Source organism: Onychomys torridus, chromosome 1 (assembly GCF_903995425.1).
Source record: "Onychomys torridus chromosome 1, mOncTor1.1, whole genome shotgun sequence".
NCBI classification, from domain to species: domain Eukaryota; kingdom Metazoa; phylum Chordata; class Mammalia; order Rodentia; family Cricetidae; genus Onychomys; species Onychomys torridus.
In genome coordinates this window covers 79,522,246-79,548,616 of record NC_050443.1, presented here as the reverse complement: position 1 = coordinate 79,548,616, position 26,371 = coordinate 79,522,246, and the positions used below count along the sequence as shown (strand labels likewise).

The window sequence follows — 26,371 nt, the reverse complement described above, 5'->3', positions numbered from 1 at the left end:
TACTGGTTGCTTCCCTGCTTGAAAGCTTGCATGGCACCATACAGTACTATGAAATATGAAAGCTAGTCCTTGGGGGAGGAGACTTTCAGGTCAGCTCTAGTTCAGATTCTTGAGGTCCTATATCCAAAGTGCATGGTGTTGTAGTTAGAGTTTTCCTGCCTGGCCCACAGTCAGGACAAATCTCTCTCACCCACCAGACCCATAGATGCTCAGCACCAAGTAAACACACAGAAACTTATATTGCTTACAAACTGTATGGTCGTGGCAGGTTTCTTGTTATCTACTTCTTCTATCTTAAATTAACCCATTTCTATTCATCTATACTTTGCCACATGGCTTGTGGCTTACCAGTGTCTTTACATGTTGCTTGTCATGTGGCGGCTGGCAGTCTCTCTCCCAGCCTTCCTGTTCCCAGCCTTCTCCTCTTCCTTGTCCTGCCTACCCTATCCTTCCTGCCTGGCTACTGGCCAATCAGCACTTTATTTATACAGAGTGATATCCACAGCACTTCCCCTTTTCTTTTTTGTTAAAAAAGGAGGGTTAACTTTTACATAGTAAAATTACAGATAACAAAACAATTATCAAGCAAGAATTATAGTTACAATATTAAAGAAGATATCCTATATATCTTATATTTGTGAGTTTAAGGTTTTATATCTAACTTATCATTTAGCATAACTGAGGAAATTATATCTATCTAGTCTTCAACTACATCAAAGACCTCAGAAGGATATAATGTTACCTGAGAAGGATGCAAGCAACTTTCGGAGTTTTGCAGGGTAGACAGAGACAGCTGACAGCCTGGACAGTCACCTATTGTTCCTTTGTAAAGTTGGGGCATTTGTCTTCAGCCCACAGGGCTAGAGTCTCTCGGTCACTTTTCTTAGTGTCCTGTAGAATGTCTGGCAGTTTCCTCTGTGAAGCAGGAACCTGAAGGACCATTTTGTCAAGCAAAGTTCAGTGGTCACCTTTCTATGAGTCCTGTATGTCCAGTTGATCAAGCAGTCCAGGCAAGAACAGTTTCTTGCCCAAATGGCTATTTTTGCCAAGGTGAAGATAAACTCCATATGAAGTGGCTTTAATGCCCATCCTCCTCTCTGAAGTAAATCGGTGCTGCCAGGAGCAGACATGTCTCACTGTCCAGAAAGTCTAAATTTTAAAAATATTTTAAATGCCATATTCTGAAGGTCTTTGAAGTATTTGAAGATTACCTATCTATCTGAAATATCTCTATGTATACCTAGAAGACTTAACTAACATGGCTATGAGTATGATTATCACAGATGATCAATTATTAATCTAATTTTAATTATCCATTACAATTTTAAATGAGCTGTACAAACATAATATCTTAAACAAGAGTAGAAATATACACACAGTATAACAAAATTAACTTTAAGTTTGTATCAATAGACTAAAATCTATACCAATGTAAAACATTTTAAACAAGTTGTTGCTCTTTAGAAGTAAGTTCCTTAATCTACCCTTTCATCCTATTATATCTATATCATATCCCTTTTTTTCTTTAGAAAGAGATCACATTTATAATCAACCTGCTTTAAATAAAAATACTGTTTTTTGTTTTTTTTTTCTGTCCCACATCAGAGGGCTCTTCTGATTTGGGACATAAAAATCTCTTAACCTTTTCTTTTAGCAATATGTCTGGGTTTAGAGAAGGAGTGAGCCAATTCCATCTCCAAAGCCAGCTGGGAATTTGGGCGTAGTTTCTCTTACTATTTCCTGCTGGATGGGGGCGCTGTATCTTATGGGGACACAAAGAAAATTTTAGGATTATGGAGTAGTCCATGAGGGTAAACCTCTGAGCCAGTTGCCTTGAAACCATTTTGGATGTCAGATCATCTGGGCCATTGTGTCATTGGAGACCTTTCAGGTGGTCTTGGATGATCAAACCTGATGTATCTTAATCTGGGACAAATCCACAGCCTCTGGCTTTCTGTGGAAACAAAAGCAGAGACTCTTTTCCAAAGCAACATATCCTTATATACAAATTTTGAAGTCAAGGTACCTTTAAAATTTACATATTTGTTTAACTCAGCAGCTTTTATGATCAAATCTTTTTCTGCAGTTAAAAATCCCAAAGACAACACAAACCAAATTCTCTGTGTAATATCCATCTTTGTAAGACTGAAACACCGCTGTGGCTGCTGGCTCTGCCCACGTCAGCTTCCCAACATGGCGGTGGTACAGTTTACTGCCAGCTCTGGGTCTGGAGCCATGTGTACCATCAACTATCAGTCAGAAGCAGTTCTATCAAAGCAGTGCATAGCCCAGAAACCTTTTTTTTTTTTTTTTTAACTAGCAAAGGCTAAATCCAACATGCAGCAGAGTAAAGTGCTGCTTGTAGATTCCTCATTCTGGCCACACTGCAGGTCAGATGCACACGCCAGGAACCCGCCATAGTAGCTCAAACTAGCAGGCTGCCGCTAACTTGAGAGAGACAACTAGGAAGCTGGTTTTAGCTCCGTTTTAGAATCTTTTTTCTCAGGTTTTAGGTGGAAACTCTAGCCAACACGTAGGGCGCCATTTGTAGTTAGAGTTTTCCTGCCTGGCCCACAGTCAGGACAAATCTCTCTCACCCACCAGGCCCATAGATGCTCAGAACCAAGTAAACACACAGAAACTTATATTGCTTACAAACTGTATGGTCGTGGTAGGTTTCCTGTTATCTACTTCTTCTATCTTAAATTAACCCATTTCTATTAATCTATACTTTGCCACATGGCTTGTGGCTTACCAGTGTCTTTACATGTTGCTTGTCATGGCGGCAGCTGGCAGTCTCTTTCCCAGCCTTCCTGTTCCCAGCCTTCTCCTCTTCCTTGTCCCTCCTACCCTATACTTCCTGCCTGGCTACTGGCCAATCAGCACTTTATTTATACAGAGTGATATCCACAGCATGGTGTCTTCAGCAATACAGACTTAACTTCAATTTCTGGGAGGCAAACCAGCACAAAAGCAGTAGCCTATATTGTTTTGAAAGTCTCTTAGACTCCCCTGACGAACAACTAAAAGGGGCTTTTCAGGTCTGGTATTAGTTTTTATTAGATAGTCTCTGGCTCTTGAGAGGAGCATTGTCAGCCCAAATGGGAAAGCTTCATTCAAATTATATATGTATATGTATACATATAGACTTAGATGTATTATATGTAATTTAGGTAAATAAATAATAGGGTTCATTATGGCTTTTTCAGACATGCTTAATGTTATTTTAGCCTCCTCTCTCCCTCCCCAATTGAAGCCCCTACCCCATTTTTCTATTTCTCCTTTCAAACCATTCATATCTTGCTGTCCCTAATGACCTCTCCCTATAATTCCTTTATATTTATTTTCCTGGTTTCCATGGCTGTTTCATGCTGTATACCCACATCTGAAGATTGGGACCAAGGCGCCTCAGATGAGAAAGAACATATCACATTTGTCTTTCTGGGTCTGGGTTACCTCATTCAATATAGTATTTTCTAGTTCCATCCACTGTAAGCTGTAAATTTCATTATTTCATTTTTCTGTAGGGCTGAATAGTATTCCATAGTCCACAGATACCACATTTTCGGTACCATTTGTCAGTTGAAGGGCTGTGTTTCCATTTCCTATCTGTTGTGAGTAGAGCAGCAGTGAGGATGTTGAGTCCTTGGGGCATATGACCAGGGATCTTATAGCTGGGTTATATGGTAGATTCATTTGTACCTTTGTGAGGATTCTCCACACTGTATTCCAGAGGCTATGCCAGTTTGCAGCCCACCATCAATGAATGAGAATTTCCTCACATCCTTCCTCCATCATTTATTGTCAGTTTTGATCTTTGCCATTCTGACTGGGACTAGATGATGTCCCAAGTTGTTTTGATTCGCATTTGCCTAATTGCTATGGTTGCTAAACATTTTGACGTATTTCTTAGTCACTGTAACACCTAATACAGTAGAAATGCTATAGATGTGGTCAATGTTGCTCTGTAAGGGGATGACAAGAAATTGTTTCCCTAAATATCAGAAGCACCTGTAACTGAAGTCAGTCAAGACCCCCACAGGCGTGAACAACCAGCTGTCGTTCATTTGGATATATCTAGAAAACAGTGTAGAAACAAAGAATAGCAGCAAAGAACTGCAGAGAGAATAACATACAAGCCCCTGTCAAATGCAAGCTCCAGACAGTAAGAGTGGGACAGGATGGTTTCTCACACAGAGACAGCTGTAGGGAGACTTCAGCCAGAGTCCTGAAGCCCCTTCCGTGCAGCATGACCACATACGTAGCATTTCCATTAGCTCTGCTCAATCTGTTAGAAATAGACCATTTGTTTGTCATTATTTCATTTTTGATGTCGTATTTGTTTAGACTTCTACTAGTTATTTAAATATACAAGACAGCCTGTATTTTGGTAGTTTCAGTATGTGAAACCTTTATCCATTTGTTTCCTCGTATGTTTTATGCTTTTTTGCTGTGAGGTAGCCCTTTGCTTTGGCAGTTTCTCTCTGTCTCTGGGTCCTGGAATGAAGGTTACCTATTCACTTCTTGGAGCTTGTTGCTGAGGAAATTGTGACAGATTGATGCTACAGTGACTCAAAAATCATGTGATTATTGGGAGTGAAATGTAAACAAAATAACTTGACTTCAGAGCCAGGCTATTGTCCATGAAATATATTTAACGATCCTTCTGAAAGCAATAGTTGTGTAGAAACTGCTTTTAGGTGTTCAGTAATCCCACATCTGTGGGGTGAATGACCTCCGTTGAATTGTCTTGATCTCTGTTTTGAAAATCAGGTAATGTTAGAGTTTGTTTCTGGACTGAGTTGATTGTTATCCTTATTCTTGTACTACAGGCTTGGTTAGTATAGTTTTGTAGTGTCTCATTTTCTTTTACTGGAAACCTTACTAGGTTTAAGTAAGGGGGATTGTATTTATTAGCCTCCAAGCCATTTAATAGTAGTAATAATAGATATATACTTAGACACCAAGCTTAGCGTTATATTCTCATTGGCTCATTTAATTGTGTTAACAGATGTTAATTATTGATGTGCCAGATTCTGTGAACACCTGGGGGAATGGTATTCCTCTCAGGGATCTCACATTGGTGCCAAGTTGCACCAGCTGTAGAACTATGGCAAATATAGAAGTAAAATCTTTTTAGAAAGGTCTAAAACAGAGCAAGCTAGTTTGAGAGCAATGAGTAGTGAGGAGGCTACTTTAATCCTCATGCCAACCTGTGTAAAGTTGATGATACAGTCCCATCAGACATGGAGAGGCTTGCCTTGTAGAAATTAAGTGATATGTGTATGTCACACAGGAAACACAGAATTGGGTTTTAAAAATAAACTTATTAGGTAACAAATGAAAAATGATTGCAGGTTTAACAACTATTTTTAAAAAGTACATTATCTTGTCATTTTCTTTTTTCCTTCTTTTCTCTAGAAATAGGTTGTTGGCAGTCTGTGGCTCTTAATACAGTTGCAAATGGGATTCCTGAAGCAGGAGAACTGTGTAAGCACTGGACCTGCATGTGTGATTTTCATGGAGTGTCCACAGCTCTTAAAAGATTCTGAATGTGGTCTGTGATCACAGTGAAGGGTCCATGAATTAGACAGAAGTCAGATTTGCTTTGTGTCTCACACCACACTTGGTTCCTCTCTGCCAAGAGAGTAGCAGGAAATAGAAATTGTTTATTCATTTTATTAGGCTTAAAATAAATTTTATTTTGACACAAAGTAATTTTGTATGCACTAACCTATCAAAGTAGTTATCTTAAAATAAGACGTAATAATTTGACTTTAGAATTGCTTCTGATTCTGTCAGAAATTCCTCATGTTATAGACACTCCTGAGTTTTGTTGGTTACCTTTTCAAAGGTCAGTTCTTTCTTTTTAATTCCATTGCCAGTCAAGGCTCTTACCCCTTCCTAACCAGGTAGTTACAAACATATTTTCTTCCAGAATTAATGTCATCTTGCACTTTTATCATATGGAATTTTATCTGTACATTTTATTGGCCTCTAACTTCCTGTACTATCCAACACCTCTTTGACTTTTGGAGTCCCACCAAAAACACACAGACAAATGAACATAGACACAGACACACGCACACCCCACCAAGAACATACATACATTCTCTACTTCATTAGAGCCAACGTTCTGTCTTTCCCCTGCTATGTGCTTTGAATTGTATTGGCTTCTCTTAGCTTCCCAAAACTGTGGTAGCTGTCCCCACTTCCTCCCGGTGAGCAGTTTTGTCTCCTGTGCCTCTTGCTGCAGACTCTGTCTGTGGTGGCTCCTGTTCCCTGTTTTCTGTTGCTCACTCCTCCTTTCCACGGTCCACATTCTGCCCTTCAGTCCCCTAAGAGTAGTTTTTCTTTGAAACCTCTCTTTTATTTCCCAAGCTGGAAGTCATCTTCTTTCCCTTTGTGAGCGTCCGTAGCACTTTAGCTGAACCCTCAGGGTTTTTAACTCTTTATGTTGTATTAGATACTTACGTACTCTGTACTTTCTTAAGAATAGAGACAGGATTCCTGATTTTATAACTATGCCAGTATTTCCCTACACCTCACTTCAGATCCAACTTTAAGTACAAGTCTTGGCAAATTTTTATTGAATGAACACCATTTTATTTTAAAGTATAGTTTAACCTTGTTATACTTTTGAAAACTTTTATTACTTCAGAATTCTTAAATTTATTCATTATAAAAAACCTCAGCAATTCATTTTTAAAATTATAGCTAAAAAGGCCTGTATGGGCTATAATGGCCATAAAGTAGCTATACATAAAATAAGAATCTAGAACTGTGTGTGTGTGCATGCACACATGTGTGGAAGCCAGAGGTTGGTGTCAGGTGTTTTCCTTAACTTCTGTCCACCTTATTTTGAGACAGTGTCTCTTTCCAAACCTGGAGCTCACTGTTTCAGTTAGGCTGGTGGGCCAGCGGGCCCTTATCATCCACCGTTACCGCCCACTGTTGCTGGGGCTACAGATGTGCACCGCTGTTCCAGCCATCACATGAACTCAGGTCATCATGCTTACCCAGCAAGCAGTTTACCTACTGAGCCATCTCCCCAAACCTAAAACTACTTTTAACAAGAACCCAAACTACATTTCTCAAATGCAAGGTGTTCTGGTCTAACTAGAAAACAAAGATTAAAAAAGTTCCTTGACACTATTTCGTGTCAGCTGAGGTCTTGGAGTATGTAAATAATTATGTGTTCACAAGTAGACACCAAAGATGTGCTAGGACATCTCCATGTGTAAGAGCAGCCTTTAGCAGTCTAGGGCCACTGACTCCAGAACCAGGTAGGCTCGTGGAGTTGGTAGAAGCTGGAACCTTGCTTTGTTTGTGCCTTTTTTTAAATAGAGGAAATCAGGAGTGAAGAGTCCTAGGATAACTTGTAATTTTACACAGTGGGTTCTCTTTGACTGATTCTTGGCCAACTCAAGAAGTTCCAATGGCATTGGCACAACTGACCATATTTGCATGCTGAAAATGAAGCCTCTGGTAATGTGCTCTAAGTCCTTATTGCTTTCATAGTGCAGAGAGAGTAGGAAGAGAAACCAAGAAAGCCGAGTCACACATGTAGCATTGGGTGGCTTGAGAGAGTCGGAGAATAAAGAAACTGGATTTTAACACTGCCACGATTGCTTTCTAGCCATGTGACCTTGGTCACTTTACATCTCTAAACCTTTTTTTGAGCTGTGAAATCGGATAAAAACAACTATGTCTGTAAGGATTAAATAGAATCATCCAATAAAGTATTTGGCTTGGTGGCTCACCGTTGTGCACAGTGAAAATGTTGGGTGCTTTTGCTACAATGGTAGCGCTTCTACTTCTTTGTTACAGGTATCACAGCTTACACTGGAGCTGTACAATCTGTTACCTGTGATAAGTTTGGTAGGCTGTGTTGTGGTTGTGAAATTAGCATATGCATCCTTGTGTTTGTGAGTGACTAAGGAGCAAGTGGAATTAGATGTTCTGCTTCTAGGGTTCCAATGGGAATTCCTGCAGAACCCCAAATAAAACAAACTGGCCAGGGCTGAAATTAATAACTTCAACCGAGGCTCGCATTCCGTTAAAAGATAGACCTATCCATTTGCTCAGCAACTACCAACTGCTGGATATGTAAAAGGAGCTACTGGCAGTTGACGGCTGGAGAGAGGGAGAGTCAGTGTTCTTAAGGATGTTATCCCTGTGGAGTTGTCTCTATGCTAGTGGAAGAGCGCACATCCAGGAACACATGGGCAGCACCAGCTGTGCTCAGGGTTAAGAAAAAAAGGGGGGCAGGATACATACAGGTTGGGTGAGTTAGGGAAGCTGGAGAGATCTTGGAGGACTAGGGGAAGGGATGAATGTATTCAAAAAATAGTTTAAAATTCTCAGAGAACCAATAAAAAATTATTATTTTACTTAGTCTCTACAACAGAAAGAGCTTGATTAGTTTGACCAGTAGTAAGATGTATATGGTGTTTGCCTTTTTATTTAGTGGTGTATCTTGGTTTGTACTTTTGACAGGGCCTCATGTAGCCCAGGCTGGACTCTAACTCCCTATGTAGCCAAAAATGACCTTGAACTCCTCCTGGTCCGCATGCCTTCACCTCTCAAGTTTTGGGATCACAAGCTTTCACGGTCACACCTGACTCTTGGAAATACTATATATCCATATGTAAACGATTTTACTATTCAGTAGTCCCTTGTTAGAATTACGGATTACTTCTGTTTGCCGCAGATTGACCCCTGTGGATGGTATTTAAGTTCTTTACAGCTTTCTGATGATGACCCGTACTCCATTGACTAGAGAGCCATTGCACTGCGGTGTAAGCAGCTCTAGACACTGCTATCATCAGTTAGTGTCTGTGAAGGTGGTCCTTTGGCTGGTTGGGAACATGGAAGAGTGTGAGATTAGAGGTGTGGGACAATAGTAGTGACTAAGAATAATTAGAATAGGAGTGAAGTTAGAGGAGTGAGCCTGTGTATTAGGGTCACTGATAAAAGTAGGTTTTGTGATATACATAGGTAATCAATGACTTCATTGTATAAAATCTTTTTGTTTTATTTTGTTTTGGTGGTAGGGTCTTACTATGTATCTCTGGCTGTCCTGGATCTCACTTTGTAGACCAGGCTGGCCTCAAACTCACAGAGATCCACCTGCCTCTGCCTCCCGAGTGCTGGGATCAGAGGCATGCACTACCACACCTAGCATTGTATAAAATCTTAATGTTTACTCTTAAACCTGTTTGGGCCTACTTAAATATTGTATATGGTGCTTTATGAATTCTTTGTGTCTTTATGAGAAAACACTTTTGCTATTTTCAGTTTGGATTTACAGTTAGTATCTATTGACCAAGATTTTGCCGCCGCCTTGTGCATAATACCTGTTATTTGAAACCGCTCTCTCTTCTTCCTCTCCTTAGCCCTGGACGGAAGCGGGACTTTTCCCCTGTCCCCTGGAGTCAGTACTTTGAGTCAATGGAAGATGTGGAAGTGGAGAATGAAACTGGCAAGGATATATCCTCTCAAAGAGACTGCTTCAGTCCAAGGGCAAGGTGCTAAGTCAGACGTGGGTGCTGTAAATGTCCATCTCTCTATCCCCCACCAGTCCTTTACGTAGCATGGATTGTTACCTGTGAGCCTTTTGCAGAATCTTTTTTGGCTGTAGTTGTCTGACACATGGGAAGGGATTAAGGATTAAATTCCTGAAAGTCATACTCAGTCTCGCACGCTGAAGTGACTGAGTTTCTAGAAACCAAGTCCTGAGTCCTCTTCAGAGAAAAAGAGAGAAGGCATCCTGGCAGTGTGCTTCAAAACAGTCCTGACGGCTCAGGACCATCTGCTCAAGTTCCTCTATGTCTGCAGTGTTCATAAGGTTGTTGCCTGTTTGCTTTTTAAATCAGTATATTATGATTAATAAGAACCTTAAATCTGTTATCTTTAACTGTTCATACACTTTTCGAGTTTACAAGAGTGGTTCCGAGGGTCCGGTCCTGCTGCTTCTCCATGGAGGAGGCCATTCTGCCCTTTCCTGGGCAGTGTTCACGGTAAGTCGTTGATACTAGAAACTGGTGTTGTGTATGATTAGTTTCTCTCGGGTAGACTTGCCTGGTTCTTTCCATGCTCATTCGTTGCTTCGGAAGAAGGCTAGGAGAAAGTAGATTGCAAAGCTTTAGCATTGTGTGCTCAAGGCCCCTGTTCTTGAAGCTAGAGGTTCTTGTAACATTTTGTATATATATGCACACTGGGGCCAGGGGTATGGATGGATTTGTGCCCTGTCAAAAGAGGGGTCTTTATCTCAGTAATTTAAATATTAGATGAGTAGACATTCTATTTCAGATGTTTTAAATATGCCTCTCACTTTGTTTTCTTCAGAGCTCCCATGGTACCTTGCACATGGTGATGTTTTACAAATAGTTGGAAAATATTTCTTATTTTTCAAATATTTTTATCATTTGGCAATTTCATACATGAATGCAATGTATCTTGGTCATATTCAACCCAGATCCCTCCTCTTACTTCTTCAACCCTTCCAATACTTCTACCTTCATGTCTTTTTAAGTAACCCATTGAGTCTAGTTAGCGCAGCTTGTGTGTGCGTGGAAGTGGGGCCATCTACAAGAACCTATGCAACCTAATAGTGGCCATGTCCCAGAAGAAAAGACTCCCTCCCTAACTGCCATCAGTTGCCAATAGCGCCTCAGCTAGGGGTGGATCTTCATGAACTCCTCTCTCATCCATGCTGTAATAGTAACTGTCTTCTTTTTAAAGTAATGCTTTATTTTATTTTGCTTTAAGAAACAATTTGTATGTGTGTATGCACATTTGTACCTCTGAACTCTTGAGAAATAATTCTTGGCTTGTGGTGCTCAGGTCTACAGTACAGCTGTGGGCTAATATGAATATTACCCTTTGTAAGTCTTGATCACATCTTTGACTAGAGGGTAAGGCAGCCTACGTGCAAGGAGATACTTCTAAGAAAGATACTAGCAACACCTGTGTATAAAATGAAGCGCTCTCTTCTTGTGTGTCGGGAAAATATACATGCTTTCTCTGATTACCACCAAAGGACAAAGAACTGGGTACCTGGAGCTAAATGGTCATGAATCACAACCCTAAGTGTTTCACTTTGTTCCTGGAGGCACACAGTTGGGATTCAGTATTAAATCCTTGGCACTAAAGGATTTGACTTTTGTTTGCTGTTTCCTTCTCTTACTGTAGACTAAGCTTATCATTTACCTGATGGCACCAAGCGCTCATGTCTCTAGACCACTGCTGCCAAATAGATCTAGTGTAAATAATTTTTTCTAGTAGATATACTGCTAAGTGAAATTATCTTTAAGAATGTTTTGTTTGTTTGCCAGGCAGCCGTGGTGCACACTTTTAATCCCAGCACTCAGGAGGCAGAGCCAGGCAGATCTCTGTGAGTTCGAGGCCAGCCTGGTCTACAGAGTGAGATTCAGGACAGGCACCAAAAGTACACAGAGAAACTCTGTCTCAAAAATCTTAAAAAAAAAAAAAAAAAAAAAATTGTTTGAATCATTGTATCCAAAATGATACATCTTGATCATCTCAACAGGCAATCAATATAAAAATTATTGACATGGCTCAGTCCTTTTTTTGTTATTACCAATAACTCAGTACCACATATGAGGTGGTTTATAAAAGGTTTATTGTGGCTCATAATTATTTTATCTGGTGGTTCCTTTTTTAATTGATAATTTTTTCTCATACAATATATTTTGATCCTATTTTTAACTTCTCCTAATTCCTCTCATATCCTCCCTACCTCCCTAATGATCCAATTTTATGTTTCTTTTCTTTCTCTCTTTCAAAATAAAAAACATGAAATTAAAACAAAACAAAAACTCACAAAAATGAAAAAAAATCAAAACAAACAAAAGACCAATAAGACCCCCCCCAAAAAATAAAAGCCCAAACAAAGCAAAATTAAACAGAAAGTCTACAAAAATACCATTGAGTTTGTTTTGTGTTGGCTAACTACTCCTGGACATGGGGTTTGCCCTAAAGTGTGGCTGATATATTCCGTGAGATTCCATTGGAGAAAAGTGATTTTTCCCATTGCCAGAGGGTATCAATTATAGATAGCTTCTTGGTTAGGTATGAAACCCCATGTCCATTTCCCCCCGTCAGTGCTAGGACCCCATCAGTCAGTCCTGTGCACACTGCCACAGTCTCTGTGAGCTTGTGTGTGTGCATTAGTCCTGTGATGTCTGGAAGACACTGTTTCCTTGGAGTCATCCATCCCTCTGGCTTTTAGAGTCTTTTCACCTCCTCTTCCGTATAAATCTCTGAGCCTTGCTGGGAGGGCTTTGATGAAGATATCCCACTTAGGACTAAGTCTTCTGAAGTCTCTCACTCTCTTCACATTGTTCAGTTGTGGGTCCTTGTGTTAATTCCCATCTACTACAGAAGCAACTTCTCTGATGTGGGCTGAGCAGGGAAGCACTGACCTATGGGTAGCAGTATGCCATTAGGAGTCAGTTTATTGTGTGTTCCTTTAGCAGAGTAATAGTAGTAGGTTTTCCCTAGGCCCAGGACTTCTCTAGTCTCCCAGGTTCTTGGCCACTTTGGCAATGCCATATCTGGGTTCCATCTCATGGAGTAGGCCTTAGATCCAATCAGAAAGTGGTTGATTGCTCCTGTAACATTTGTGCTACTATTGTACCACTATATCTAGTGGGGAGGTCACTGTTGTAGGTCACAGGGTTTGTAGCTGGGAGATATTGATGATTACCTTTTTCCTCTAGTATTGTGCAGAGAGTACCTTCCAGTACCATGCATGCTAGTCAGTAGGGATGAAGCTTCTAGTTAGGCACAAGATCACCTTGTCCCTGTTCAATGACATAGTAAGTGTTATCTTCAGCAACAGGGCCTTATCATCAGGTTGTGAAGAACAATCAATAGCCTCCTTGCTGTTTGGGAGTTTCCCTGGAGCCTCTTTGGCCAACGGCTTAACAAGATGTAACGCATTCCTGGCACTGGAGGTTTTACGGGGTGGCATAAGATGTCTAGTTAGGACCTTGTCTTCCCCTATTACTTGGTGACTCCATTTGGATTCCTTTCTTATAGGTATATGTTTTCGGAGCTTCTACAGTAGGAGGTTTCCGTCTGGCTTTCCAAATGCTCTTCGTGTTAGTTGCCCCTCCCATAGTCCCCCTTTAGCCTTCCCTCCCACCCCTCCCTAGCTTACCCTCCCATTTTCCCCCTTTGTCTCTCTTTAGCACCGTAGTCCATTTCCTCTTCCCTGGGAGACCCTCTCCTCCCCGCTAGTCCTTTACTAAGTACTTAACCTCTGTGGTTATTTGGACTGTAGCACACATATTAAAAGCTTAAAATTTAACATCCACATATAAAAGAAAACATAAAATTTGTCTGGTTATCTCATTCATGGTGATTTTCTCCCCCTAGCTCTATCCATTTACCTGTGAATTCCTTCCTTCCTTCCTTCCTTCCTTCCTTCCTTCCTTCCTTCCTTCCTTCCTCCCTCCTCCCTCCCTTTCTCTCTCCCTCTCTCTCTCTCTCTCTCTCTCTCTCTCTCTCTCTCTCTCTCTTTCTCTCTCTCTTTTTCTTTTCTCATTTTGAGACAGGGTTTCTCTGTGTAGCCTTAAGTGCCCTGGAACACTCTCTATAGACCAGGCTGGCCTCTAACTCGGAGATCTGCCTACCTCTGCGTCCTGAGTACTGGGATTAAAAGTGTATGCCACTACTGCCCAGCTACCTGTGAATTTCATAATTTCTTTTTTCTTAACAGTTGAATAATATTCCATTATGCAAATGTGCCACGTTGTCATTTTCCATTCATCTGTTGATGGACATCTAGGCTGTTTCCAATTTCTGGCTATTATGAATAGAGCAGCAGTGAACATGGTTGAGCAGATGTCTCTGTAATAAAATGGATATATGCTCAAGAGTGATATAGTTGCATCTTAAGGTAGATAGATTCCCAGCTTCCTGAAAAAACACCACACTGACTCCATAGAGGTTATACCAGTTCACTCTGTCAATAGCTATGAGTAAGTAGTTCCTTTCCCTCATCCTCATCAGCATGTGCTCTCGTCATTTTTTTTTTTTTTTTATTGATCTTGGCTAGTCTGCCTGGAGTAAGATGAAATCTCAAAGTAATTTTAATTTTCACTTCTCTGATGGCTGAGGATGTTGAACATTTAAGTGTTCTTAGCCATTTGTGTTCTGTCTTTTGAGAACTGTCTACTTAGTCTGTGCCCCATTTTCAAGTGGGTGTTTGTTTTCTTAGTGTTCATGTTTTTTAGTTATAGATGCTAATCCTGTCAGATGTATAATTGGTAAAGACCTTTACCCATCCTGTGGCTGTTCCTCTGAGTGACAGTGTTCTTTACTGTACAGAAGCTTTGCAGCTTCATGAGGTTCCATTTATTGATTGTTGGTCTTAGTGCCTGCACTATTGGTGTTCTATTGAGAAAGTGCTTTACTGTGCCAGTGAGTCCAAGCCTATACCCCACTTCTCTTCTCTCATATTCAGGGCATCTGGCCTTATGTTGAAGTCCTTTATCCATTTAGACTTGAGTTTTGTGCAGGGATCTGTCTGCATTCTTCTTCATGCAGAAATCCAGTTTGACCTGCACCATTTGTTGAAGATGCTATCTTTTCTCCAGTGTGTGTTTTTGGCTTCACAAAACTGGGTGTTTACAGATATATTTACACATGTCTGGTTCTTCAGTTTGATTCCATTGATCAGTGTGTCTGCTTTTATGCCAATGCCATGATATTTTTATTACTATAGTTTTATAGTACAACAGGAAGATCATGAGTTTGAGAGTCTGGTTTACTTAGCAAGACCCTGTCTCTTCCAAATGAATAAAGCTACATAATTCAGTCCTCAGGCTCCTCTCTCAAGATATTGAATCTTTTCCTAATCATTTTCTAAGGGACATGCTTGGTTATAATAAGATAAAAAGAGAGATTATTGAATCTACTTTTAAAAAGGAACTACTTGTTTTAAATAGGATAAGTAATGAAATTTTTTTTCTGAATTTGTTAAATGTTAATGGACTGGACATAGTTATATATTAATGGAATTTTTCATCTGAATCCATCAATTGTTAATGGACTAGACATCATTAAAGTAATTCTTGACTGTATATATTGTATATACTTATTGGATATAGTTCTTCTTGTATTAGTTATAAGCTTTTTAATTTTATAATTTAAAAAAAAGGGGGAAATGTGGTGGTATTGTGTTCCCCAAACTATTGTGCAACCTAATAAACTTACCTGGGGTCAGAGACCAGAACAGCCACAATATTAAATATAGATGTTAGACAGTGGTAGCACACGCTTTTAATCCTAGCATTCCAGAGGCAGAGATCCACCGGGATCTCTGTGAATTCAAGGCCACACTGGAAACAGCCAAGCTTGGTGACTCACACCTTTAATCCCAGGAAGTAATGGCAGGAGGCAGCAAGGTATTTAAGGGGTGAGGATGAGGAACTACAGCTTGGTTAAGCTTTTAAGCTTTTGAGCAACAATTCAGCTGAGATTCATTTGGATGAGGACCCAGAGGCCTCCAGTCTAAGGAAACAGGATCAGCTGAGGAACTGGCAAGGTGAGGTGGCTGTGGCTTGTTCTGCTTCTCTGATCTTCCAGCATTCACTCCACTACCTGGCTCCAGGTTTGCTTTTATTAATAAGACCCTTTAGGATTCATTTTACACATGCCTCTAAACACTGTCAACATCAGCAGATTAAGTTTTAGCTTCCTAATTCTTCACTATAGAGATTAAATTTTGACCTGTGAAGCTTTGTGGGGAGGGGAAGTGCTGTGGGATGGTCTATATGTCAAATGTGTTGCTCTGATTGGTTAAAATAAATAAAGTGCTGATTGGCCAGTAGCCAGGCAAGAAGGTTAGGGTAGGCGGGACAAGGAGGAGGAGAACTGTGGGAAGTGGAAGGCTGGGTAGAGAGACTGCCAGCTGCTGCCATGACAAGGAAGATGTAAGGTACTGGTAAGCCACAAGCTACATGGCAACTTATAGACTAACAGAAATGGGTTAATTTAAGATAAAAGAAGTAGATAACAAGAAGCCTGCCACGGCCATACAGTTTATAAGTAATATAAACGTCTGAGTGATTATTTTATATGTGGGTTATGGGACCGCCGGGGCTTGGTGGCACCTGGAGAGACGATCTCCAGCTACAGGGAACCCTCAAACCACATCTGAGCCATAGCAACATGTATTACATTCCTTGTTATACTATCTTTTAAATCCAGTATGTGGTTTACAGAGCACGCCTCACTGGAGGCAAAAGTCAGAGCTTATTTATGTCTGGTATATTATACTTAAGGAATGTTTTGTTCTTGAGTTAGTAACAGAACTGGTGTGTGTTGTAATGCAGCTGCACAGATATGATCAGGATGTGTGATCAATAAGTTAGGTCATAGGACCCTGGAGAGCAGACACTGCTTTATCATTCTGGAATGTCTTCATATAATGCCTTTTAGGGAGTCAATGTTTAGTACTCCTTCTTTAAATATGTTGGTATCATTCCCAAACAGTTGAGAAGAGGATAAATGTTGGTTGCTATACTCTATTTAAGAAAGCAGGAATATATCTTTGTGTTCATTTAATTTTCATATGATTTTTTTCAAGACTGGATCTTACTATTTAGACCAGTCTGGCCTCGAATTCATAGAAATCTGCCTGCCCTTGCCTCCCACATACTGGGGTTAAAGACCTGCATCACCATGTCTAGCCCCTATATCTTCATTAAATAAGTCATTTATTTAGTCTTTACCAAGTCATTGGCAAAGAAGTTGCATAGTGTGGTTAGAAAAACCCCAAACTCTGTAACACGTGGCCAGTGACATAAAGGGTCAGAGGAAGAGGTGAGTACTGTGATTGGGGTGTGCTGCTAGACATTCAGATCCTTGAGCACAGACTACCTTACTCAATTTTGCATGCCTTCTGCTTCCACTATCTAGGAAAATTATTTCACAGAGTTGTACCATATTCTGTCTTGTGGATATATCCTGTTTATGTGATCACTTAGCATCAATCATGTCATCAGCCATGCCTCTCATGTTGTAAAGTACTTGGCTCTGTTTCTGGTATTTGCTGTAGTTCCTGTTCACTTTTAACTGTTTTTGTATTCACAGACATACTCCAAAGCTAGAGGAATTCTGCTTTGCAGTCAAGTCACTTACTAGAGAACTGGCTTTCACATGGCCATTTTTATTTTAGATGCTTAGATCGTTAGTTCTAGACAAATTTCCCTCTCAGCTTAGGTTCTCTAAATATGCAATTTCTTCCGTTAAATGGTAGAAATATTTTGATAATTGAATCAGTACAAAAGTGTTCTACTGATTTATGACACCAACAGTGTTTGAAAATGTCTAGTACTTTTGCTAAATATAAGGAATCTGACAGACCAGAATGATACTTTTAGTGAATCACACTAACTACTAATGAAGATATTTCTCCGTGAGGTTGTTCTCCATCATATCGTTTTATGTCATCTTCACATGCCTCTAGAATTTGGGACCAGTGAGCCACAGGGATCAACCACAATAAGAAAAATACGCAGCCTCATCTCCTTTGCCTTGTGCTACACACCTGCTCAGTGCCTCAGTGACTATGGTCTTGCTTAATTTTCCTGTGATCCTTTAGTTTGGGCAGGTGAAAATACTGAAATTTAGAGAGATCCCTCAGCTGTGGCAGCAACAGAATACAAGCACACCTCTTTCTGAGTCCAGACGAGAAGTTATTCATGTAGAGCATGCACATGTTCTCCCCATCTTCAATATTTGTCAGTTACAAGTACCGTGTTCTATTTTTTCAGCCTACTTCTCCAGGCTGAAATTATCTGAGATGATTTATAGATATCAAAGTGATCTGATTCCTCCACATACACACCTTGGAGACTATGTCTTGCTGTTTAGCTCGGGCTGGCCTTGAGCTCTAGATCCTCCTTCTTCAGCTTCCCCACTGCTGGAATTCCTGGAATGTGCTGCCCTGCCTCCTTACCCAGATCTTTCTTCCAATCTTATCTCTAATTCTCTATACTTTAGGCTACCCACAGAGTTCCAAAACTTACTAATTGAGATAAGCTTGTCCCTTCCTCTGGTTCCCTTAAATCAGAATTTTTAGTGGGTTTATCCTGTACTTTCAGAATTTCTCAGAGCTCCTTAGGTACTTGTGTTAGGCAGCAAGGTTGAGGACTGCTGTGGCGCTGCCATTTATTGGCTCTCTGGCCCGGGGAGATACTAACTCCTTGTAAACTCTTGTCCCCTGTAAAATGATGAGAATTGTGTCTGAAGAGTTCTGAGGAGGAAGGTAATACACTGGAAGCACTTAGAGGTGAATGGTAGCCTTGGCAGTTTCGGTAAATATTAGCTACTATTGATATAGTGTTGATAGCACAGATCCCACTGAGGAAACGGTTGTGAGTCTGGTTCTTGCTGTTTGTTGCACGAATCTTAATTGGTCTTATAATAAAAACCTAGAGATATCAGGGTGAAAGGTGAAAGATCAGAGAAGCAGAGCAAGCCACAGCCACCACCTTCTTACCTCACCACCTCCTCAGCCTGAAAAAGAGCAAGTTCCTGTCTTCTCCTGCCTTATGTTCCTTTCTCTGCCCAGTCATATCACTTCCTGTCTCAACCTTCCTAGCACTGAGATTAAAGGTGTGTGATCCCAAGTGCTGGAATTAAAGGTGTGTGCCATCACTGACTGGCTCTGTTTCTCTCGTGTAGCACAGTGTGGCCTTGAACTCACAGAACTGCAGATGGATCTCTGCCTCTGCCTCCTGTAGGATTAAAGGTGTGTGCCACTGCTGCCTGATGTCTATGGTTAAGTCTGTGGCTGGCTCTGTCCTCTGATCTTCAGGCAAGCTTTATTTCCTAGACTACAAACAATATATCACTACAACTGTTTTTCACTTACTTCATAAATAACAAAATTGTGCTGTTTGAAACAAGACCAAAGATCACTTACAGGCATGCTCTCACACTTTGTCTATAAAGCATGTCGTATTCTGTGAATTTGCTTTGCACTCATTTATTTTCTCGTCTGTTTTTAACCATACAAAAATGTCAATAGCATGAGTGCAGGGCCATTGTCTGTGTTGGTCACTGCTGTGACCCCATTACTGGTTTGTGGCAGTTTTTGGATGTCGTTTTAAAAGATTTATTTAAACAACTAAACAAGGAGCTGCTTTTAATAGTCTTGTCATAGTTTTCTGATGGGCACATAATGATTATAAATCTTTGCCTTCAAGCCAAAGGCCGGAATTGACTGTTACTGACCTCAGACCTATCTTTTGCTTGTTTGTAATAACTTTTTAAAATGTGGAGCAGTTAAACAGATTTGACAAAATTTTGTCCCTAACTATATTCAAACTGTAGATTGGTTTTGGCCTGGAAGGTTTTACCACCATCACAGTGCATCCGATAACTCCGTAATACCAGCCACCTCGCAGGGACAAACAGCACGGTATGGTAGGGTGTCAGAGCTCTGTTGACTCGGAAGAGATGCTCACTAGGAGTAACAGAAGGAGAGAGGCTGCTTTTTTTAAGTGTACTCCGGTTTGTTTTCTGATATGTGTTTACTTTACGTTGGTAACTTACCATGATGATAATTTGGGTTTTACTACCAACTTGTTATATGACCACAAACAAATGAGTTCCTTTTTCTTGGTCTCAGTTTTCTTATTCTTAAAATGTGAAGGTTAGACTAGACGGTGACTTTATTCTTAAAAGATAGAGATGACATTTGCTCACTGTGATGCATGACTTTCAGAAAACCTGGTTTGCTGAGGAAGGAAGTATTTCAAATTTCTTTAAATCTCTAACATTGTATCTTTCCCGTGATACTCATTTTTATATAAACAGTAGCTGCTGTGCCTATCTTAGGTAAATATCAGATTTCATGACTCTCTGATTTTAGTGTAATTTCATGACTCAAGTGTCATGTTCATGTAATTCCTAAGCCAAAATAGTATTTCAGCTGATTCACGGTCCTTATCTACCCCTAGGCAAGGCTCTAAAATAAAGACAAGCTGTGCAGGGTGTGGATGAAAACGTTAGGCAGTGTCTGGAAGTGCTCATACTGTGTGAGGAAGCCTAGGAAGAGGGACGATTTAAGGAGGGTTTGGATAAGTTTATTTTTAAGTTGGAGACAGACTACAGTGTTTTCAGAAACACAGAAAATCATTGTTCTTTTGTTATGCTGGAAAGGAAGCCTTTGTGATACGACAAGTTTTTAGTTCTCTTGAATTATGACCGCAGTTCACTTAACAAAGTCATGGTAACTGGGCAAAACCTGTATCTTCCCTCTTTGTTCTTTTCCTTCCAGGCAGCAATCATCAGTAGAGTGCAGTGCAGGATCGTAGCTCTGGATCTTCGGAGTCACGGTGAGTCCAGCGCTCGTGGCCACTGACCCATGCGGTCACCCAGCCCCTTAAAGAAGCCCAAATGGTCACAATGTTAGTTGGCAACAAATGAACCTTGTGTACCCTGTTTGGGTCTTTTGGAAGAAATCCTAGCTTGGAGGTAGACTGCTATAATTATCCTCTTTAGAATAGCTAACCATAAAGATTTATCTGGAATATAGAACATCCTTGCTAAATCTATCTTTAAAATATATAAAGTCCCCATTCCATTACTCTTGGTTTTGTGATTCCTATCACTGAAAATTTATCTTAAAAATATTTTCTTTTTAGGAGAAACTAAAGTCAAGAATTCTGAAGACCTGTCAGCAGAAACGATGGCAAAGTAAGGCACAAACACTGATAGATTCCCTAAGTCTTGTCACCACTGTAAATGGTGGTACAGTTTTATCATGCTGCTGGTAAATTGTCTGACAGTCGTTAACACACAGATTCACTCTCTTCTCTCTTCTCAGTTTATCCTCACTATTTAACTCAAAGACCACCTCCATCTTTCTTGGTGTATCCAGTCTGGGAGTCATCACTTAAAACACTTGAAAATTGTTTAGTTTGTGCAGGATTTTGAAAAATTCCTTCTGTTGGTAGAGCTGAATGGAATGGGGGTATCTTTTATGGACTCATACTTAGAAAAATATTTTAGTACAAGAAGCCTTGGACGCACACTAAGGTAGCCTGTATGCATTTCTTGTCTAGTATCACAGGAAGCTGAGGGCAGGGTATGAAGAATACCTACTTAGAAACTGGGCCTCTGAGTCAAGTGTTGTCTCTGCCAGAGCTCTCAGTGTATCCGCTCACATGGGAATTAGCAAAAAATGCAGGGCCTTCGGCCTACCTGAGGCCTGCTGAATCAGCATTTTTAGCACTTAGATCTAGACTTAAATTTAAAGTTACTTAAAATTATTTTTATTATTTATGAGTATGAATGTTTTGCCATATTTTTCCTGGTGCCTGCAGGGGCCAGAAGAGGGTGCCAGATGCCCTAGAATTGGAGTTTCAGAAAGTTATGAGCTGTAGGTGCTGGGAATTGAACCTGTGTCTTCTGGAAGAGAAACCAGTGCTCTTAACTGCTGAACTCTCTCTCCAGCCCTGGTATTTATATTCTTAAAATACTCTGTCAAGGAATCTGATATAGTCAGTCCTGTAAATGGTATTTGAGAACCATTGCCTTTCATAAGAATAAGTTCCTAGTGATTGATCAGTCACCTTTAGCTTGGGTAAACACACCTTTCCTAAGCTTAGACATGATGTTGTTGATACATTTTTGTATTTTTATGTAGAGGATCACTTTGTCTGCATGTACTCCTTTATACCAGAAGAGGCATCAGATCCCAGTAAAAATGGTTATAGCCCCATGTGATTGCTGGGAATGAACTCAGGACCTCAGGAAGAACAGCCAGTGCTCTTTTATTTTGTTTTGTTTTTTTTTAAAAACGGGCTTTCTCTGTGTAGCTCTGGCTGTCCTAGAACTCTCTCTTTTGACCAAGCTGGCCTCAAACTCAGAGATCCGCATGTCTTTGCATCCCCAGTGCTGGGATTAAAGATATACTCACCACTGCCTGGTTGCAGCCATCTATCCAGCCCCAGTTGTTAATGCATTTTAAACCCTGTCTACCCTCATATGTTAACAACTTTCATAGAGAATGTCTAACTCAGTTAATGCATATTTTAAGATGTGGAATTTGATGCCTTCCAGAACATTTTATTTTATTCATTTTATCCATAGCAGCTAAACTTTTGTTAGAATTGTGAAGTATTCTGGAATGTATATATTGATATTTGCTCTAAATTTTAACCTTTTTTTTAAAAAAAAGATTTGCCCCCCAAATAAAAGAATCATAACATAAATGGCTTGAGATTAATTAATTGACTCTCTAGTCCATGTCTGTCTGTGTAAGTACATATATATATATCTTTACATGAGAATGAGTCTACAGGTTTTTTTTTTTTCTGTTTTGTCATATTGATGTATAGGAATACTACTTGATTTTACTTTTCTGAAACTGTATAAATCTCCTACATTACTTGTTCCAGAGACTATTCCTTCTCTAAGTCATCTCTGTTCCTGAAATTTACTAGTAGTCTCTGAGCCAAGGCATCATGGGGTTGACTTCATGGAGTCACTCTGGATCCACAGTGCTGGATTCCAAGGGAAAGGGCTTTAAATATACTAAATGTGGTAGCAGAAATCAGCAGCTTTTTAATTTATTTTTATTTTTTTACTTTGGTGTAAATGCAATGACATTTTGGTAGACCCAGTAAGCTTAATTGCCTTGGCTTTGTCTGCAGCTGGTAAATGCATCTGAGTTTCTTCCTTGTAGAATAGTCGTAAGGACCCTTTCAGACAAGGCTGTTGAAGAATTACATTAGATGACACAGAAAGCTCATAGTGCATGATGGGTACTTGCCTTCCATTGCTGCATCACTGAGACCACAAATTTGGTGGAGTCATAAAGAATGGTGGTTTATTTAGGCTCCAAGTTCTAGAGGCTGGAAAGTCTAGAGCCTGATGCTAGTATTGAATTATACCATGGTGGAGGATTTTACATGGTGAGACAGCAGTGAGCCAGAGAGAACACTCTTTATAACAGGTGATTCACTCATTAATCTGTAAAGGGGTTAATCCACTCATGAGGCAAGCCCCTTATGACCCAGTCACTTTTGTATGTCCTGCCTTTAACTACTATTAACTAGAACAAAAGCCAGTAAGAATGAATACTGAGTATCCTTTTAGTTCTGAATGCAATGCTGAATTTTTATCCATGTTTGTTCTTCCAACACATACACTGCAAACTTTCAAATAATAATAATATCTGAATTTGAGAGAGACATTCAGTGATCATAGCAACACTGAATAAATTACAGTTTTTTCTTCCACTAATATCACTTTGTCTTTCACAGGGTGTCTTGTCTTTAGAAGCAATGCTGCTGTGAAGGAAGCTTTGATTTCTTTTTCTTTTTTCTGAGTCTTTTCTTTTGAATAGTCCTTTAATTTTTGGATAACAGTTTTACATTCACTTCTCACTCATTGCTCAAAGTAACTCTTGCAAATTGTCCTCTGACTTCCATGTGTGCCATGATACACACACACACACACACACACACACACACAAAACGCACGCACACACGCACACACACACACATGCACACATACACACACTCATGCACACATACACAAGTGTAACATACATAAACTGAGGCTGATAGTTATCTTATTACTCCAAGCTTTGTTGTATCATATATGGGAAAACAGAGGCTTAGAGTAAATTATGTCTCCAGAATGCCAAGCTTAGGTTAAACATACAGTTATATGTTTATATGAATGTACTAGATGTGTAGGGTGATAAAAGGTTGATATAAAGAAAGATCAGAAATTGGGGTTCTTAGTCCTTAACCTTCCATTTTTCTGAAGAACTGGGTGTGTGGCTATCTGCATAGACACTAGGAACCATGTAAGCAGACTCACATAGGTGTGTTTGTAGGGTGGCTCTGTAGATCTTTACCATTTCCCACAACTATTATTTACCGTCCAAAAGAAGGAATTGAGAAAGAAAGCTATTTTTGGTGTCCTCCAGCACTCTTAAGATTTTTCTCTCTTTGCAGAGATGTTGGCAATGTGGTTGAAGCCATGTACGGGGACCTCCCTCCTCCTGTCATGCTGATTGGGCACAGCATGGGCGGTGCCATAGCAGTACACACAGCATCAGCTAACCTGGTGCCAAGCCTCTTGGGCCTCTGTATGATTGATGTTGTGGAAGGTAAGTTTTCTTAATACTGACCAAATCAGATTCAGTAATTTAGAAGAGACATCTCTGGCACATTATTACCTTAGCCATATTTATTCTCAATTTCACTCATCTTGAAGTATGTCCCTATGTCTTTGTACCTTTATAAAGTTATACATCCATGTTCTTATGTTATCAGAAACGCTTCATTAACACCTTTTTATGGCTGTATGATATATCCTTTCTTTCTTTCTTTCTTTCTTTCTTTCTTTCTTTCTTTCTTTCTTTCTTTTTTGGTTTTTTGAGACAAGGTTTCTCTGTGTAGTTTTGCGCCTTTCCTGGAACTCACTTTGTAGACCAGGCTGGCCTCGAACTCACAAAGATCCGCCTGCCTCTGCCTCCCAAGTGCTGGGATTAAAGGCGTGTGCCACCACCGCCTGGCGGCTGTATGGTATTTCTAATCATGTCTTTTAGTTTTATTTAACTGTTTAGAAAGAAACTGCTTTTTATTTTCTGACTTACCCTGAGAATCTCACTGCTGCTTGTACAGGCCAGCTTATATTCACTGGGGTGTGCCACACAAGGAGTAGATACCAGTAGTCAAGAATTACTGAGAGCCATAGTGGAAGCTGGTTTGTGTTGCAATTTAAAACTATTTTGAGATTCCACTCACCCCACTCAGGGATGATGCTTGTTATCAATAAAATAATTGATTACATGCTGTTAAGGATATGGGGAAAGAGAGACTTTTATTCGTTGCTGACTGAAATGTAAATTTGTGTAGCCACATTGGAAATCAAAATGGAGGTTCCTCAAAAAATAGATCTATCCTCTAACCCAGCTCTACTTTTTTTGGATATATACCTGAAAGACTCTTAAGTCAGCATCCCAGAGACTTGCACATCTATGTTTATAGCTTCTGTGTTCTCAGTAGCCAGAAAATGGAACTAGCCTAGATGTCCACGATAGATGATAGATAAAGAAAATGTGGTACATATGCACAATAAAATGTTATGCAGCCATAAGAAAAATAAAGTAATGACATTTGCAGGAAAACAGATGTAACTGGAAATCACTATGTTAAGCAAAATAAGCCAAACTCAGAGAAATACCATGTTTTCCCTCATATGTGGAAACTAAATTTAAAATAGTGTGTGTGTGTGTGTGTGTGTGTGTGTGTGAGAGAGAGAGAGAGAGAGAGAGAGACAGACAGAGACAGACAGAGACAGAGAGGCAGAGAGACAGAGAGAGAGAGAATGAAATCTTACAGGGAGTGAGAGAGGTAACCTGGAATACATATGATAGGAGAGCAAGAGTGGACTTAACTCGGGGGAGAAAGAACCATCTGGAGTGGGGCATGAAAGGGGAGCCAGGGAGGAAGCAATAGAGAACAAAGTGTAATGACATAGACATGGTGAAAACCAGAATTTTGTGCACTAACCTAAAAAGGAAAAATAAGTACTTTGTAGAATTACATGGCAAGAAAACAAAAAAGTATATTGATGTGGTTAAAATTTTTGTTTAACATCAGGTACAGCCATGGATGCACTTAATAGCATGCAGAATTTCTTGCGTGGTCGTCCTAAAACCTTCAAGTCTCTGGAGAACGCTATTGAATGGAGGTAACCCACAAATCTAAGCTGTTTCAATTTTAAATGTTGTGTTGTAGCATTTCTCTCTCTCTCTCTCTGTCTCTCTCTCTGTCTCTCTCTCTCTCTCTGTCTGTCTCTCTCTCTCTCTCTCAGCTCAAGTACTAAGATAAACAGAAGGTGACTTTCTAAGCCTTTGTATGATAGCATGTAAGGAAATAGTTTTAAAGCAGAGTATTTTAACTTGGTCATCTGCAAAGTGTACATTCCTGATTGATATAGCATCTCCTAGGATATTAGTACTAATAGGCCACCTGCTCTCTAGCAGATTTTTGCCCCAAAGGTGAGAACTTGGACCAGGTGGTCTCCAAGGCCTTCTCCACATCTGAAGCTCCTGGTTCTACATTTATTTTTTGTATTTTACATAAAATGGTGAAGAAACAGCAAGTGGAGGTTCTGTTCTCTAGAATGACAGGACAGGGGCAGGTTCTGTTCTCTAGAATTTACAGGGCAGATGAAGATTCTGTTCTCTAGAATGAGCAGGACACGTACGGGTTCTGTTCTCTAGAATGAACAGGACAGGTTCGGGTTCTGTTCTCCACAATTACAGGACAGGTTCTGGTTCTGTTCTCTAGAATGA

The 26,371-nt window shown here is 40.0% G+C and overlaps 1 protein-coding gene across 1 annotated transcript in view; it reads left to right on the top strand.

Moving 5' to 3' along the window:
* Ppme1 (protein phosphatase methylesterase 1) overlaps positions 1-26,371 on the top strand; it is a 58,088-nt gene that overhangs the window by 16,426 nt on the left and 15,291 nt on the right. Inside the window, exons 2-7 of the mRNA XM_036201617.1 lie at positions 9,399-9,492; positions 9,930-10,022; positions 20,327-20,384; positions 20,694-20,745; positions 24,021-24,175; positions 25,674-25,764. Of these exons, the coding sequence (XP_036057510.1) occupies positions 9,399-9,492; positions 9,930-10,022; positions 20,327-20,384; positions 20,694-20,745; positions 24,021-24,175; positions 25,674-25,764 (543 nt within the window). The remainder of the gene's footprint in view (positions 1-9,398; positions 9,493-9,929; positions 10,023-20,326; positions 20,385-20,693; positions 20,746-24,020; positions 24,176-25,673; positions 25,765-26,371) is intronic.